Source organism: Montipora foliosa, chromosome 5 (assembly GCF_036669935.1).
Source record: "Montipora foliosa isolate CH-2021 chromosome 5, ASM3666993v2, whole genome shotgun sequence".
Classification (NCBI taxonomy): domain Eukaryota; kingdom Metazoa; phylum Cnidaria; class Anthozoa; order Scleractinia; family Acroporidae; genus Montipora; species Montipora foliosa.
In genome coordinates, this window is record NC_090873.1 from 19087945 (window position 1) to 19101933 (window position 13989).

The window sequence follows — 13989 nt, forward strand, 5'->3', positions numbered from 1 at the left end:
CAACACTCAGGGTCTTTAAATAACTGAGGAGAAAGTGCTGCCTTTGTAATTACATCTGCAAATGGTTAGATTCTCTAGTCTTCTCGGATAAGGACGATAAGGAGGTCCCGTCTCACAACCCTTCAATGTTCATAATCCTGTGGGACATAAAAGAACCCGCACACTTGTCGTAAAGAGTAGGGCATGTAGTTCCCGGTGTTGTGGTCTGGTCTTTCTGGTCTGGATAGGGTAGGGTGGAGCACCTCGCATAGGACCTCGAGTCCTGTTCGTGCTCCTTCCCTCTGGGCAGGTTTGCCCAGTAGAAGAGACAAACCAGATGTCTCGTAAAACGACCATGCTAAATCGAATACATCGTACGATCAGCTGTTATTGCTTTAGTTTGAAGTACTGTTTGACATCACTTCTACATGTGTACAGACGTACTCGCTTGTGTGGTCGTTTTTAACTCCAGTGAAGCGACTTGAGTGTCACAACTTTAATTACTGTCTTAAACTCACGAGGTCGCACCGCCATTTTGACCGCCTTTTTCGCCACTCCAACGGTCGCACATGCGCAAACGTTTGACCGCTGTGTTTCTCTGCAGTCATTGGCAATCAGGGCGGCAGATGCATTTGCAGGCCGCGCGCCTCCCCTTTGGCCCGCGAAAAGGCGCGTTTCACAAAGGGCAGTTTGTCAACTGGCCGCACCTATTGATAAAAGGGAACAGTTATACTCACTGAGCTACCTTTTTATTGGTTAAATGTGATGTTTCCTGTCAGATTAAAGAAGGATGTTTGCGCAATTACCCTTTCCTTGATAATTAATGTCGTATTATATGACAGGAAACAAAAGAGAAAGGTTGAACAGACTGGCAAGGACAAAAAGGATGTAAGAAACTGCATGGATGGGAAATGTCAGACTGTGACTGAAGGGAAGATTGACGAGGATGGCTTCGTCATCCCGCAAAAGCAAGAAAAAGGCTAAGGCGGTAGAATTACATTACGACGCCGATCTAGGATTAAGATGAATCTCCTTGAACATACCCTTTTTTTTTTCTTTCTCTGTTTCATAGTTTGATTGTTGTTCTTTCCTTTATTCGTTCCTTCTTTCTTCCTTCCTGCATTTCTTAGTTAACTGTTTGCAAGTGACAACAACGTTTTATTAATTACTGTGATTTTTACTCGACAGAAGAAATCTAGATCGCCAGAATTTGAGGTGCCTTACCAAAGGTGAAGCGGGAAGAAGTCCGGTAAGTTTTGCAGCTCTACGAAAAAAGGTCTACACGAGGTAGAAGCAGTGGCAGTAGAGCAATGGGCCTTGGGAAGGTGAGGCGAGGAGATAGTCGAACGCTGAAGTAACTTTAGAAGTGGTAGTGGCAGTAACAGCTAGTAAAAGCTCGACTGGTATGGGTAGTATTATTAGAGTTAAATATAGGAAGAACTAATGATCTGAAATGCCTGCTGTTTGGTCACCGTGCTTTAAACAGAAATGAAACCGGGGAAGAAGAAACGATGGAGGCGGAAAACAGCAGCACCCACTACAGGGAGAAACTCCGACGGAAATCGAAAATAAGGGTAATTTCCGAAATACTCAAATTCAAATTGCCTTTGCTCTATCCAACCCTCAAACCTCCAACGATGTTTTTGAAACTTCCGACTTTGTGGGTTTTATTTGTTATTATTTTAGAGAAAGTTTAAGTCGTCAGAGTGGGTACTGAGTAAACGAACACACCACCAACAAAAGCAAACCACGGAAGAACGTGACGCAAGCATAAATTGAAACGATGATTCCCTAGTTTGCTATGTTTCCTATTTAAACACACGTATCGCACCGATATCAGTTTGGCACAGTTTGGCACTTAATACAGGAAAACGTCTATGTCGCTTAGGGTTGGCTTAGTTTTTCTGCTACCACTATTATAACATATCGTGCTCATTATAACACACGGTACTTGGTACATAAAGCACAATACAGGCCATTTGATTGAAAATATACAAGATTACAGAGACTGTTAAGATTAACATGTTTCATGATTAATTTCTTTTAGCTGCCAACTCACAAACATTGTGCTCTGCCGAAGACTGAGAGTGAGTATGCAACATCAAATGGGTTTTTCGGGCCCCAACATTGAAATAGATAACGAAATAGGAAAAAAAAAGATGGCAACAGTGAGGGCCTTCTGGGAATGAGGACCGCACATGTTTTCTTGATACGAAACATGACTTTTAAGTGATTTCCCGTGCCTAGCTTGTTGGATCATGAAAGCAAGTGTACTTTACGCCTTCAGTTCAATTTTGATTCATACTCAGTAAAATGACATGAACATTGATTCTATAGTGAAACATTTTCTCTAGACATTGCCTGTCTTCCAGACGAATTGTTAGTAGAGATCCTGCAGTTTGTCTGAGACAGTGAGGGAGATACTGCCATTGTAACTCTGAGCTTGGTGTGCCGCAAATGGTGGCAGCTTGTTTCACTTTAGGCTGCTTTCTTCCGTTTATGACAGGAAAAAGGCAACCCAGGATTTCAAAGAAAAGTACTTTGTAATGTATGAGATCCAAGAGTGTCTTGGGTGCAAAACTAAGTACAAGGATGCACCTGGATTCATGAAGACAGGAAATGCTATTAGATTTTACTCTGAAAGCGCAGATGACGGTCATCCGGGATACTGCTCACATTATTGCGCTCAGCGATGCGGCGCAAATTTGAATCCAGTGGATAATTGGCAAGAATACATCTTTTTAGCTTGGACATTTTGTCAGTCCTCAATACCACGTGACGTTATTCTAGGGAACAGTTGCTATGAAATCGTGTGCTAAGCCCGTGACTGTGTACGCCCGTGTTAACGAATAAGGAATTTTCCCTTGAGGATAGCGCGTGGTCTGGATTGAGAAAGCAAAATGTGGACACCAAAAAGGTCAAGTTCAAGTTTACAGGAAATACCCTTTGGAGGACAGAATGTGCAGAATCATGTTATATTATCCAATGAACGCCAGAACAATTAAAAGACCCATTCTAAACACGTAAACACAACACAGGCTTTGTAAAGATTTTTCAGTCGAAGTTACGTTACACGTGATCTCTTGACCCCCCCGCCCCCGGGGGAAAACTTCCTATTAATGAGCTAATGGGGATGTAAAACAAAATGATACTGCAAGGCTGATTGTCCGGCTGTGAGGAGAATTTTTTTTTCATTTACCCATTTTTCGTTTACATTGACATTGACATTGACATTAACATTTACCCAAAAGTGACAAAGATGGGGTGTATAATTGGCTCTTGGCAAACGTAAACAGGCTCTATCATTGTAAAGAAAAAACGTCATAAATTATACACGGTAAACTAGTAACCGGAGGTGAAGAGAATAATGGAATAACTTAACGGAACGTTTTTTGTCGGAATAATTGAATGATGCCATTTTGTATGGTGGAACAATGTATTATATTGCCCAGAATAAGTAGGTTTTTTCAACGGAATAATGAGTTCTTTTTTTACGGAAATAATGGAATAATCAAAATTTTCGAGCAGGAGTAATGGAATAATGCATATGAATACCCCATTACTTCTCTGCAACCCCCTAAAGTGAGTAAGTAAGGAAAGAAGTAAATCCTTTATCAAGTTTCAATGTATTTAGCCTTGAAAACATTCAATACTTCTTAAGTATGAGTTATATTTAAAAGTAAAAAATAAAAAGGTCAATCGTTATAACCTATTGTGCACGTTGAAAGTAGACTGGATAACGGCAATCTATAGCCTGCAGATTCAGACTGGAACACTTTCCATTGTTTCTTTAACATATCAAACCAAGTTTAGTTTTCCAGTTGCCTTTATGAAGTCAGATCAATCAGCTACACAGGCTCGTCTTTTTGACTTTCAGCAAGGGTACCCAACAAGCAAATTAAGCCGAAGGCCTTCAAATGAGAGACATTTGTAGGCTCCTTGTAATGAGTATAAAACTTTCCAAAGAGATGTGTTTTCCACCTAGAATAATTTGATCTGTTCTGAAATCTTAGCTGCAAAGTAAGTGTCCGAAATTTTAGGTAACGATATCTTCTTCTGAACGTTACCTGCTAAGAACTTAGAACCATTAAACCATTTGCACATCCGTAACTGGCAGGTGACCTTTTCAAGTGCCAAAAATTGCCAAAACATCCCTTCCGCAAAACGGAAGGGCCTACTCTTTCATGGTTACTCATGAATCTTTTAGAAGATGTTTTAGTAAAGAAATCTGTGGCTGTTTGGCAACGTACAATCGAGTTAACTCTCCCGCCGGAATACAAACTAATACATATTTCACAGAAGATTATTGATCATCGTTGGGTGCCCCTGTTTCAGTTTCTAGATAAGATGTGTGGAAGGTATAAGCTGTACTTCACGTGCTCTTTTCAATTATTGAGAATACTCATCAAAGATAACATTAACATTTTCAAGCGTCGAGGGAAAAAATCTTATGCCGCCTATAATTCAATGTTACTCCAGCGTATTAATTATAGACGGATCTTATAACGGATCAGTGTCGTATGTCCCAGTGAATTGCTAAGCAAGATAAAGTAAGTATTATTGTTTGCATATCGACTACAACCTCTGCCTTTATAAGCGTTTCTCACATGGTACAAATCGCGACAATCGTCGTACGAATAATTCGGTTTAAAGTCTACAAGGCTACTCCATGTTTAAGGCATACTTAATACACGATGAATTGTCTGTACACTTTAATCTTTTATCAATGCAGAATTATTAAGGCCTTCTGAATAAAATTCAACTGCTTTCGTTCCCTAAATCGGTAATGTTGAACGTGCAGTCTGTACTTTGATTCTCAGTAGTAAAAATGTGAACACTTTTATAGCTATTGTTTTCACCAAATTCATGATTTCCTGTAAACTAGTTGTCTCAACGAGCGACAGGACAACTGAAGGATAGTCAAGGCACGAACCTACAACCTAACAGAAGGTCCCTTTTCTGGGTTCTTATTCGACAAAGTGTACTGGTGGTCTGCAAGGCCGGAAATGTCTTGTGCCTCAACATGTAAATGCAATTATAGATCGTACGGCATTCCCGCATTTCTGCCGCTTCGTTCCAGCAGAACAATCCTTCATGCCACAGTGATTCATGCCACCGTGGTTCATGTCACGGTGGTTCATGCCATCATGGTTGAACGTTCCAAACCCTGCTCCAGCACCAAGCATCAAACCTGTGAAAATCATATTGCTATTACAACCGTTTTACCTCCTATTTTCCAACATAAGAGGTTTAATAGGAAAAGTAGGATTTGCACTGCACCCTGGACTCTTTGAACACACTTTTTGGCGGACTAAATTTTCACAAGTCATGCAAACGTGTTCCACAACTGTGACGTATCATCCCACATTATCCCAAAACGGCGGGTTTTTTTAAATGGCTGACGAGTTGCAAAGAAACAATTTCATAAAAAAATCAGTTTTTAACTTAAGACCGTAATTTTTTTTTGAAAACCTTTTCTTATCAAGGAAGTCACACGAAAAATACAGAAAAAGAACAAGAAAGTTTGGTGAGAGTTACCCTTTAAACTTGACTTGAACCAGGCAATTTTTGTATGATAATGTGTGATTTGCAGCGTGATTTTATTTTCACTTTGAACGTTGCAGACAGTTTTGTAATCAGGTGGTCTTGAGCAATAACGAAATATAGGTGCTTTGCCCTTATTTAATAGTTGAACAAGAAACGTGTGTTAAATTAGGAATGTTCCACTAACTAAAATGCTAACTTCACAAACCCAAAGTAGAACATTTGGAATTTCTTTCCATAGAAAATGTTGGATTGTTTTAAATTTCTTACCCCAAGGATAGGGGCATTTGATCTCAATTTCTGCCTCAGGGGGTGGGGGTCTTAATGCTTTTTGACCAGGGTCTATGTCAAATCCCCCACCCTTCCCCGGGATCTGGGGGGTGGGGGTTTCAATTGACTGGTGCATTAGGCGAGAAGCATAAACCTCACAACAAATACTTGAATTTCGTTGTCAAATGTGTCGAAAACCAACTGTTTTGATTCTTTTTTTGAAGGTTTAACCTAATCTCAAAATTTCATGCCGTGACCTTCAAGAAAAAAACTGGCTTCTTCACGGGGCAGGGGTTTGGCTCACGAATGTCGAGATTGAGCACGAGTTTAATCTTTCAACTGCTCCCTTGCGTTGTAAAAGATACTTGTAAAATAGAACTCGAGGACTAGAACTATTGACATCCCCAATGTGTCAACATTGGGTATTAGAACGATCTGTACGGGTCCGCAAATGATCCCAGGACCGCAAATGATCCCAGAACCGCAATGATCCCCAAACTGTACCGCAAATGATCCCCATAGTGTACCGCAAATGATCCCGGAACGCAAATGATCCCCGTTTTGGACCGCAAATGATCCCGAAAAAAAAGTGAGGAATGGCATGGAGGGTGGAATGGTCTGGACTGAGAATTAATGTGAAGAGCGCTTATTTTTATTAAAATCACTTTAAATCATGCATGGCTAGCAAAAGGTTTCTGCCTCATTGTTGTTTAAATTTGCCACATTTGATTATCGGATACAATCATCAAAAACTAACTTGGACGCAATTCTAAACCGATCCGACATATGAAAACTAGGCTTAAGCAAGCTTCAGACAAAGGTAAATCATCAAAGAGTCGGTTGGACATGCATGGAATTAAGAAAGGCAGGATTAACATATCGCCATCCTCCAGCCCCTAAAGATGGGAACTGTCTATTCCATGCAGTGAATGACCAGCTAATACGCCTCGGAAGGTTCTCGCAGAGTGCCACTAAAGTGCGATGTTACTTGGTAAATTACCTCCATAGTAATGCAACAACCCCGGACGGGACTCATTTCAGAGAATTTATCAAACACGGAGCATGGGATACCTATCTGAGAAGGATGGCTATGGATGGTGAATAGGGTGACTGGATTGCTTTATGGGGCCTAATTAACATGTTTGAAATCCCGGTGGCGGTAGTATCAAGCTTAGGAGAAACGGGATTAAATATTATCTACCCAGGAGCTGGTTATGAAAACGAAGCCACTAGAGATATGGCCTTACTTGGCCATGAAGTAGAGCTGCATTACCATAGCCTGGAAGCAATAGCTGCTCAGAATCCCCAGCTAGCCATTGCTCAGGAATTAAAGCAAAAATACGGCGAAGGAAAAATAACAGAAGAGATTTGTCCCAGATATGGAAGGCAATTCGAGTGCTACACACAAGGTGTATTTAAGAGCGGTGGAGCATTGCAGGTCTACGCAAATGCTAGCGTTTTCTGTAATAGTTCTTTAATGGACGACTTTTAGTCAAGGACATGGGAAAAAACAAAACTGCAGTATTGCATGTTGAACCAAAGCTTATAGGCTAAAACATTGCGTTCTAGTTATTAATGTTACGATTGTTGCTAGCCGGGCCCGGGGTGGCGTCCTTTTCGCCTCGTCAAAGAGATCAGTGGGCCGTTTCTCGAAAGTCCCTAAACTTTTCACATGTCACAATTCCCTCTTTATCTCTAGAAGGGAGAGGGTTTAAGCGTTTCACAATCCGCTTTTAGTTATCTCGAAAAAACATGCTAAAAGTCATCGGGACTTGTCGAGAAACAGGCCCCTGGTCACAATCGGTTTAGAATTGCGTCCAAGTTAGTTTTTGATGATTGTATCCGATAATCAAATGTGGCACATTTAAATTGCAATGAGGCAGAAACCTGTTGCTAGCCATGCATGATTTAAAGTGATTTTAATAAAAATAAGCGCTCTTCACATTAATTCTCAGTCCAGACCATTCCACCCTCCATGCCATTCCTCACTTTTTTTTCGGGATCATTTGCGGTCCAAAACGGGGATCATTTGCGTTCCGGGATCATTTGCGGTACACTATGGGGATCATTTGCGGTCCTGGTATCATTTGCGGTACAGTTTGGGGATCATTTGCGGTCCTGGGATCATTTGCGGACCCAACTGTTCTAGTCGTGTCGCCACTGGTGTCCACAATGAAAGATCAAGTTGAAGAATTGTCTCGCCCAGGACTGAAAGCCTTTGCACTTGGGTTAGGTGACGATGAAGGAGAGAAGGGACTGCGTGCCTTTGAATTCGACGTTGTGTATGACAGCCCTGAAAGTTGGTGTTCACGTGGCCCGGTATTCTATAGTTGGTCACTGAAGTATTTTACTTCATTAGCGATCGTTTTGAGTGTTGAACATTTTGAAACCAAAGTACTGAGGCAAAATGTTTGAATTTTTGACTAAACTTAAACGAATCTCCGTGATGACTGCTTGGCCTGCAATTCACCCTTCGTATTCGGGGCACTTTCCTTTAAACCATCTTAATTTCGCTTCGCCGAAGGTGTTACGCCAGTCGGGTTTCGGTGCGCGGTGGATCGCTTGACGTGTGATTCCTTCTCAAAAAAAAAAAAACTGCTGAGCGATTCATTACGTTGCAAGTTTTGTAAACGACTGCCGCAGTCAGCCGACTTGTCCGGTACAAGAAAGGCAAGCCAGTTCAGAATAATCCTCTACACGTACCAATCTATGTCCAAGTGTTTTTAATTCTTCACATAAAATGAAAAACTGCTGCCCTGGGTCAAGGAGCAAGTCTTTGTTTTTTAGACTCTTAAAAACTGAAAGGCCGGGCACCCTTTTGCCTCCAGGCGATATAAAAAAACGTTTTGCTGAAGCGAAAAATTCGCTCTCTCTGCATTCTTATCTCCTACTTTCGGGCGCATTCATGAGTAGAAACATCCGTAACGTCAACTTGTTGACATTTCGGTCCTTTAGGGCGGATCAGCGGCATGAAAGGCATGGTCTCCGGGCTCCACGTCCCCCTCTCTTCCTTCCCCAAGACCCCCGCTCGGCTTGCTTCTCTCGCCAATTTATTTTTCGCTTCGTTCCTTTTCGCTCCATAACCCCAACTGCGGAGCGTGGTCCCAGGCTAAGACAGAACAACAGCAGCACGCGGAAGTTCAAAATTCAAAAGAAAATTGAAACGGACGCCTTGAATCAGGGATTCATTACATGTTTGGCAAACATTAGAATGTTGTTTTGGAACCAAATAAATTGTCTGCAAGTTCATCAAGAATAAGGGTTAACATCGTTCGTTTCTTTGTAATTTAGACCAAAGCCAAGTTAATTCGGCTAGGGCGTGCGGCAGTTAGCTGCGTGAGAACTGCCGAAAGAAAGAACAACAAATGGAATTTAGTTTTAGAAAGCACTCATATCATTAAGGTTTGGCCATTACCAACCAGAACTCAGACATTCATATTTTTTTAATTGTAGAACTGGTTGGCTACGAGAAAATTTGTTTGACCGTGGAACGCTTCAGCGACCAAGGATACAAGGGATGTTATTTGCTAGCAGATTGTGGCAATGATTTATGAAGTATATCTTGCTATACACACAGTTAACCAATCAAAAGTCACGAGAACCACTATTCATTGCCGATGATGATACATGATACACCCTTTGGAATAAAAGTCTCATGGTTAACGGAAACTCAAACCGATAGTAAAACAATGCGAATCTCAAAAAGACTTCCTGCCTTTGAAGACGAAAAAAACATCTTTGTCATAAAGACCTTCTCTGGCCTTATGTCCGTAGCCATTTACCAAGCACGAAAAGGAACATTTTTTTCTAATCATTGAATTGTTTTGCTGAGTAAAAGGCAGTTGTCGTAGATATCCATGGGCCGAGACGAACAACAGCGACCAAGGATGAGTGTAATTAAAAACCCCAGAAGAAACCAATTAAGCTCTTGTGTCATTGTCAATTACAAACTTTATTGTCCATGACACATCAATAGACCAAACGGAATAAAAGATTGTGTCATACTGTATGTGTTATAGTTAACGGAAACTCCAGCCGATCCTAAAAGCAGGCATACCTCAAAGACTACTCCTTTGAATATGGAATCGCGAGATCGAACCAAATCGTCTGCTAAGTGTCAGGATTTTATTCATAAGTTGTCCTCATTTTGTTCTTGTTTGTCGATGATATTGGTCATTGCGTTGTTTCTGCGAATGGAAGCGATAAAAAACAAAACGGAGGAAAACGAAATGCGAATTTCCAGATTCGAAAGCCACATTAAAGGACAACAAACCGTGATGCTGCAAGGGGCAGATGACAACAAAGAACCAGAATCCAATGAAGGTACACACTTTTGACTGTTTTCATTCTTCGTTGCGAACGTATAAAAGAAGATTGGCTTTTTCGTGAATAATGCTATCCTGAAATCTTGAGACGCTGTCAGATTTGTTTTGTTTGTTCTTTTTGCCAGTCTTTATGAATCTTTTGATCAGTGAAAACAATATATATACCAAGAAAGAGACCTTTGGTGGGAAGGATTGCATGTCATTTGCGGGAAAAACATTTTTTCCTGACATTGACCTCCGTTCGAGCTGTCAACTGAAGTAACCCGCTTTTCGGGGGTTGCGTCTAACGCTGTCCTTAGTGTGAAATGGCTGTTGTCCGCGTCAATAAATTGCCAGTGAAAGCCTTGATCAAAGGTTCGACTTCTTGTTTTCTGAGTATCCCCGAGTAGACATCAAAGAAAATTATATTTTCAGTCATAGTTTTGTTTTGTTTTTTTTTTTTTTCGCGGAAAAGAACGTGTACCCCAAACATGTTGATTGATGACTATGAAGTAATTACGACCTTCAGAAATGAGATTTATCATTATATCGCCTTGCAGTATCTTGGTAGGGTCTGGTAGCTAAATATGAAGAAACAAAAGAATAATTAAGTTACCTTACGCCACGAGATCGTTGCAAACCAAACCCGTAGTTACTAAAACATGGAATGACCTAAAACGACCTAAAAGCACCTACAACCATCTACAACCACCTACAACCACTTCAAAAAAAATCTATAACCACCTCAAAAATATCTACAACAACTCACAAAGAGTCGAAGACCATGATCTCAAACAAGCCATAGATGTCTAAATTTTCACCATTTAGCCAAAAATCCCGGATCATGGGAATGATCGTCGCATAAAGGTACGCGATTTTCCGAATTTTTATTTTTTCGCTTATTCACAAAAGTCAGTATCAGAATGTATGTTTTGTATGTCTATCTACTCTTCACTAGTTTACAAATTAGCACATCATATTTAAAAATCGCTTTTTAATCAATTTTTCAAAAAGAAGATTACATAAAAGTTAGACGAAATCAATTTATCTGAATATGAATATATAAGAATGATCAATCAAAATATTGTACGCGAACTGTACGTACCTTCGGGATCTCCTTAAAGACGAACGCAATCGTGGGATCGTGCGTGTATTCATACAGCATACAGTTATTTATTTCCCGGAATTCGGGAAATTCGTGAGGATCGTTCCGTTTCCAGGCCCTTTCTCACAATTTTAGCGCGGTTTAGCGCAAAAAGCCAGTGGAAGTTGATTGATCACTCAAACATTAATGCCGTTAGTCATCTAAATTGAAGCGAACTACATCTGAACAGCAGAGGAACATTTCAATTAGCACGTAATTTTGTTATTATTTACACAAGCTCCTAGAATTTGCACAGTAAAAACTATACGATTATACTAAAAGTTATATAATTCACTTAGGTTTTACTTAATGTCACTTAGAATATCTTTGAGGACCGATTTAAAAAGAACTAGGCTTTCCTGTTCTCTCGCCTCCACAGGGATCTTATTCTAGAGTACCGATCCTCTGTAATGAAGGCTATGTTTTCCTGTCTCTAACTTACGTTTAGGAATATACAAGTTGATAGATGAGTTTTTTTAAGTCATAAGAGTGGACGTCAGAAACATTCTGAAAGATATTTCTTCGACACGGCGGGGAAATATCATGAGTTATTTTATACATCAGAATAGCTAGTTTTCTCATCCTCCTATATACCAGTACTTCCCAACCCAGATCATTCAATAGAACTTTAGATCGTGTTTCATTATTTGAGAGAGTCACTATTCTAGCAGCTCTATTCTGAAGTTGCTAGAATTTTTCCGTTAATCCTATCCCTATGTATCCCCATACACAACTGGAATAATCAAAATAGGGCAAGATAAGTGCTTTGTACACTATTTGCCTAGTTTCAAACGGAATAGTTGGACTTATACGCTTTAGAACCGATAACCCTGCTGATATCTTCTTTGAGATTTCTTCAATATGTGCTTTCCGCATGTGAGATCTTCATCAACCGAGACTCCAAGAGACTTGTAAACGGTCACCCTTTCTATAAGTATGTTATCAACCTTAACTGCAAAATTATTAGAGACTAGATCAAGTTTGGGGTGACTCCCTATCAACATGTTTTTTTGTTTTTTTGACGTTTACAGTTAGTTTATTCACCTTCAGCCATGTCTGAATTTTGTCTAAATCAAAATTCATTTTAACTTGCAAGGTATCAGGATCTTCGGCTGCAGATGTTAAAGTGGTATCGTCCGCATACATTCTTGGCTTTGAAAACACCCCACATGAGGGAAGATAATTTATGTATAAAATAAACAACAGAGGACCAAGAATCGATCCTTGAGGGATTAATATTCCATAAGTTAATGTACAGAAATCAGAGAGCTCTCCGCCAACTAGAGTTTTCTGTTTTCGACCAGTAAGATATGATTTTAACCAGACCAACGTCTGAGATTTAACTCCATAAAACTCAAGTTTCTGGAGAAAAATAGAATGGTCCATGGTGTCAAAAGCTTTTTTTTAGATCTAAAAATATCACACCATTTAGGAGAGATTTATCTATATTCTTAATCCGCTCATTTGTTTCTTCCAATAAGGTGGTTTCTGTTGAAAACCTTGGTCTGAATCCTGATTGCGACTCTGTTAAAATATTATTTTCATTTAAATAGCCATACAATTGATTGAATACAACTCTTTCAATCAGTTTACTAACAGCAGGTAAAACTGAAATTGGCCTGTAATTATTAGGATCAGCTTTGACACCGTCTTTAAAAACTGGGGAAACTCTAGCATGCTTCCATTCGTCCGGTACAATTCCAGTAACAATTGAGAGATTGATTATGAAAGTCAAGTGATTATAGGTGCAGCTTCTTTCAAGAGGCGCATCAAGCCCACTAGCTCTGTTCAAAGGCAGCTTGTTGATGAGACTAAACATTTCAGCACAGGTTGTTTCTTTGAGAACAAAGGTAGCCTCAGTGGGTTTGATATAATCTGTGCATTTTATGGGTGTATCAGCAATCTCGGCGGCCAAGGTTGGCCCAATTTCTGAGAAATGCTTGTTCAAGATCCCACTGATATCTCGAGGTGATTCATAGGTGAGACTATTAAACTCTATTTCGTTTATTGTTGTGGTTTTAGATTGATTCCCAAGAAAAAAATGTTGATTCCTCGCCAGGTGTTTCTAATATTACTATAGTTATCTTTGAAATAATTATTATAGTACGTTATTTTTGGTTTCTTGACATTACAAATAACCTTGTTTTTCTGTTGCTTGTAGTAAGTCCAGTCAGCATCACTTCGAGACCGTGAAGCCACCTTTTTAAGCCTGGCCCTTTCAAACATGTCATGTTTCAGTTCAGGTGTAATCCATGGGGCCGAAGTCCCCCTTACTCTTTTTTTAAAGGAGCATTACTGTCGGCAATGCATGTGAATATTTGTTTCCATATATCCCATGCCTTATTTGGGTCGCTTTCAGCTTCAACAAGGTGCCAAGGGGCCATTGAAAGATCATTTCTAAAGCTTACTGAGTCAACATTTTTGAAGCACCGACGTGTGTTAATCTTCGGACTAGATTTAGGAAGGCTGATCTTTCTAACTACGTATACAAGACAATGATCACTTATCCCAAGGTCAGATACTCCACTAAGGGAAAATATTTGAGGATTATTTGTTAGAAACAGGTCAATTGTTCTGCGTGTTTCTTTAGTTATGCGTGTGGGTTGCTTGATCATTTGGCTATATTGATAAGGATTGCATATGTCCAGTAGCTTCTGGGTTTTGTGGTCAAGTGGTGAGGCACCTACATCACAGTTTACATCTCCAATGATATTAACTTCAAGGTTGTAGCTTTCAAGTTCTCTCAGG

General features: G+C 40.0%; 1 protein-coding gene across 1 annotated transcript in view; it reads left to right on the top strand.

The window, feature by feature from the left end:
• The first annotated feature begins 9700 nt into the window (after positions 1–9700).
• The window catches only part of LOC138003722 (uncharacterized), a 73755-nt gene continuing 69466 nt past the window's right edge, over positions 9701–13989 (top strand). Inside the window, exon 1 of the mRNA XM_068849933.1 lies at positions 9701–10116. Within this exon, the coding sequence (XP_068706034.1) occupies positions 9873–10116 (244 nt within the window). The 5' untranslated portion in view covers positions 9701–9872. The remainder of the gene's footprint in view (positions 10117–13989) is intronic.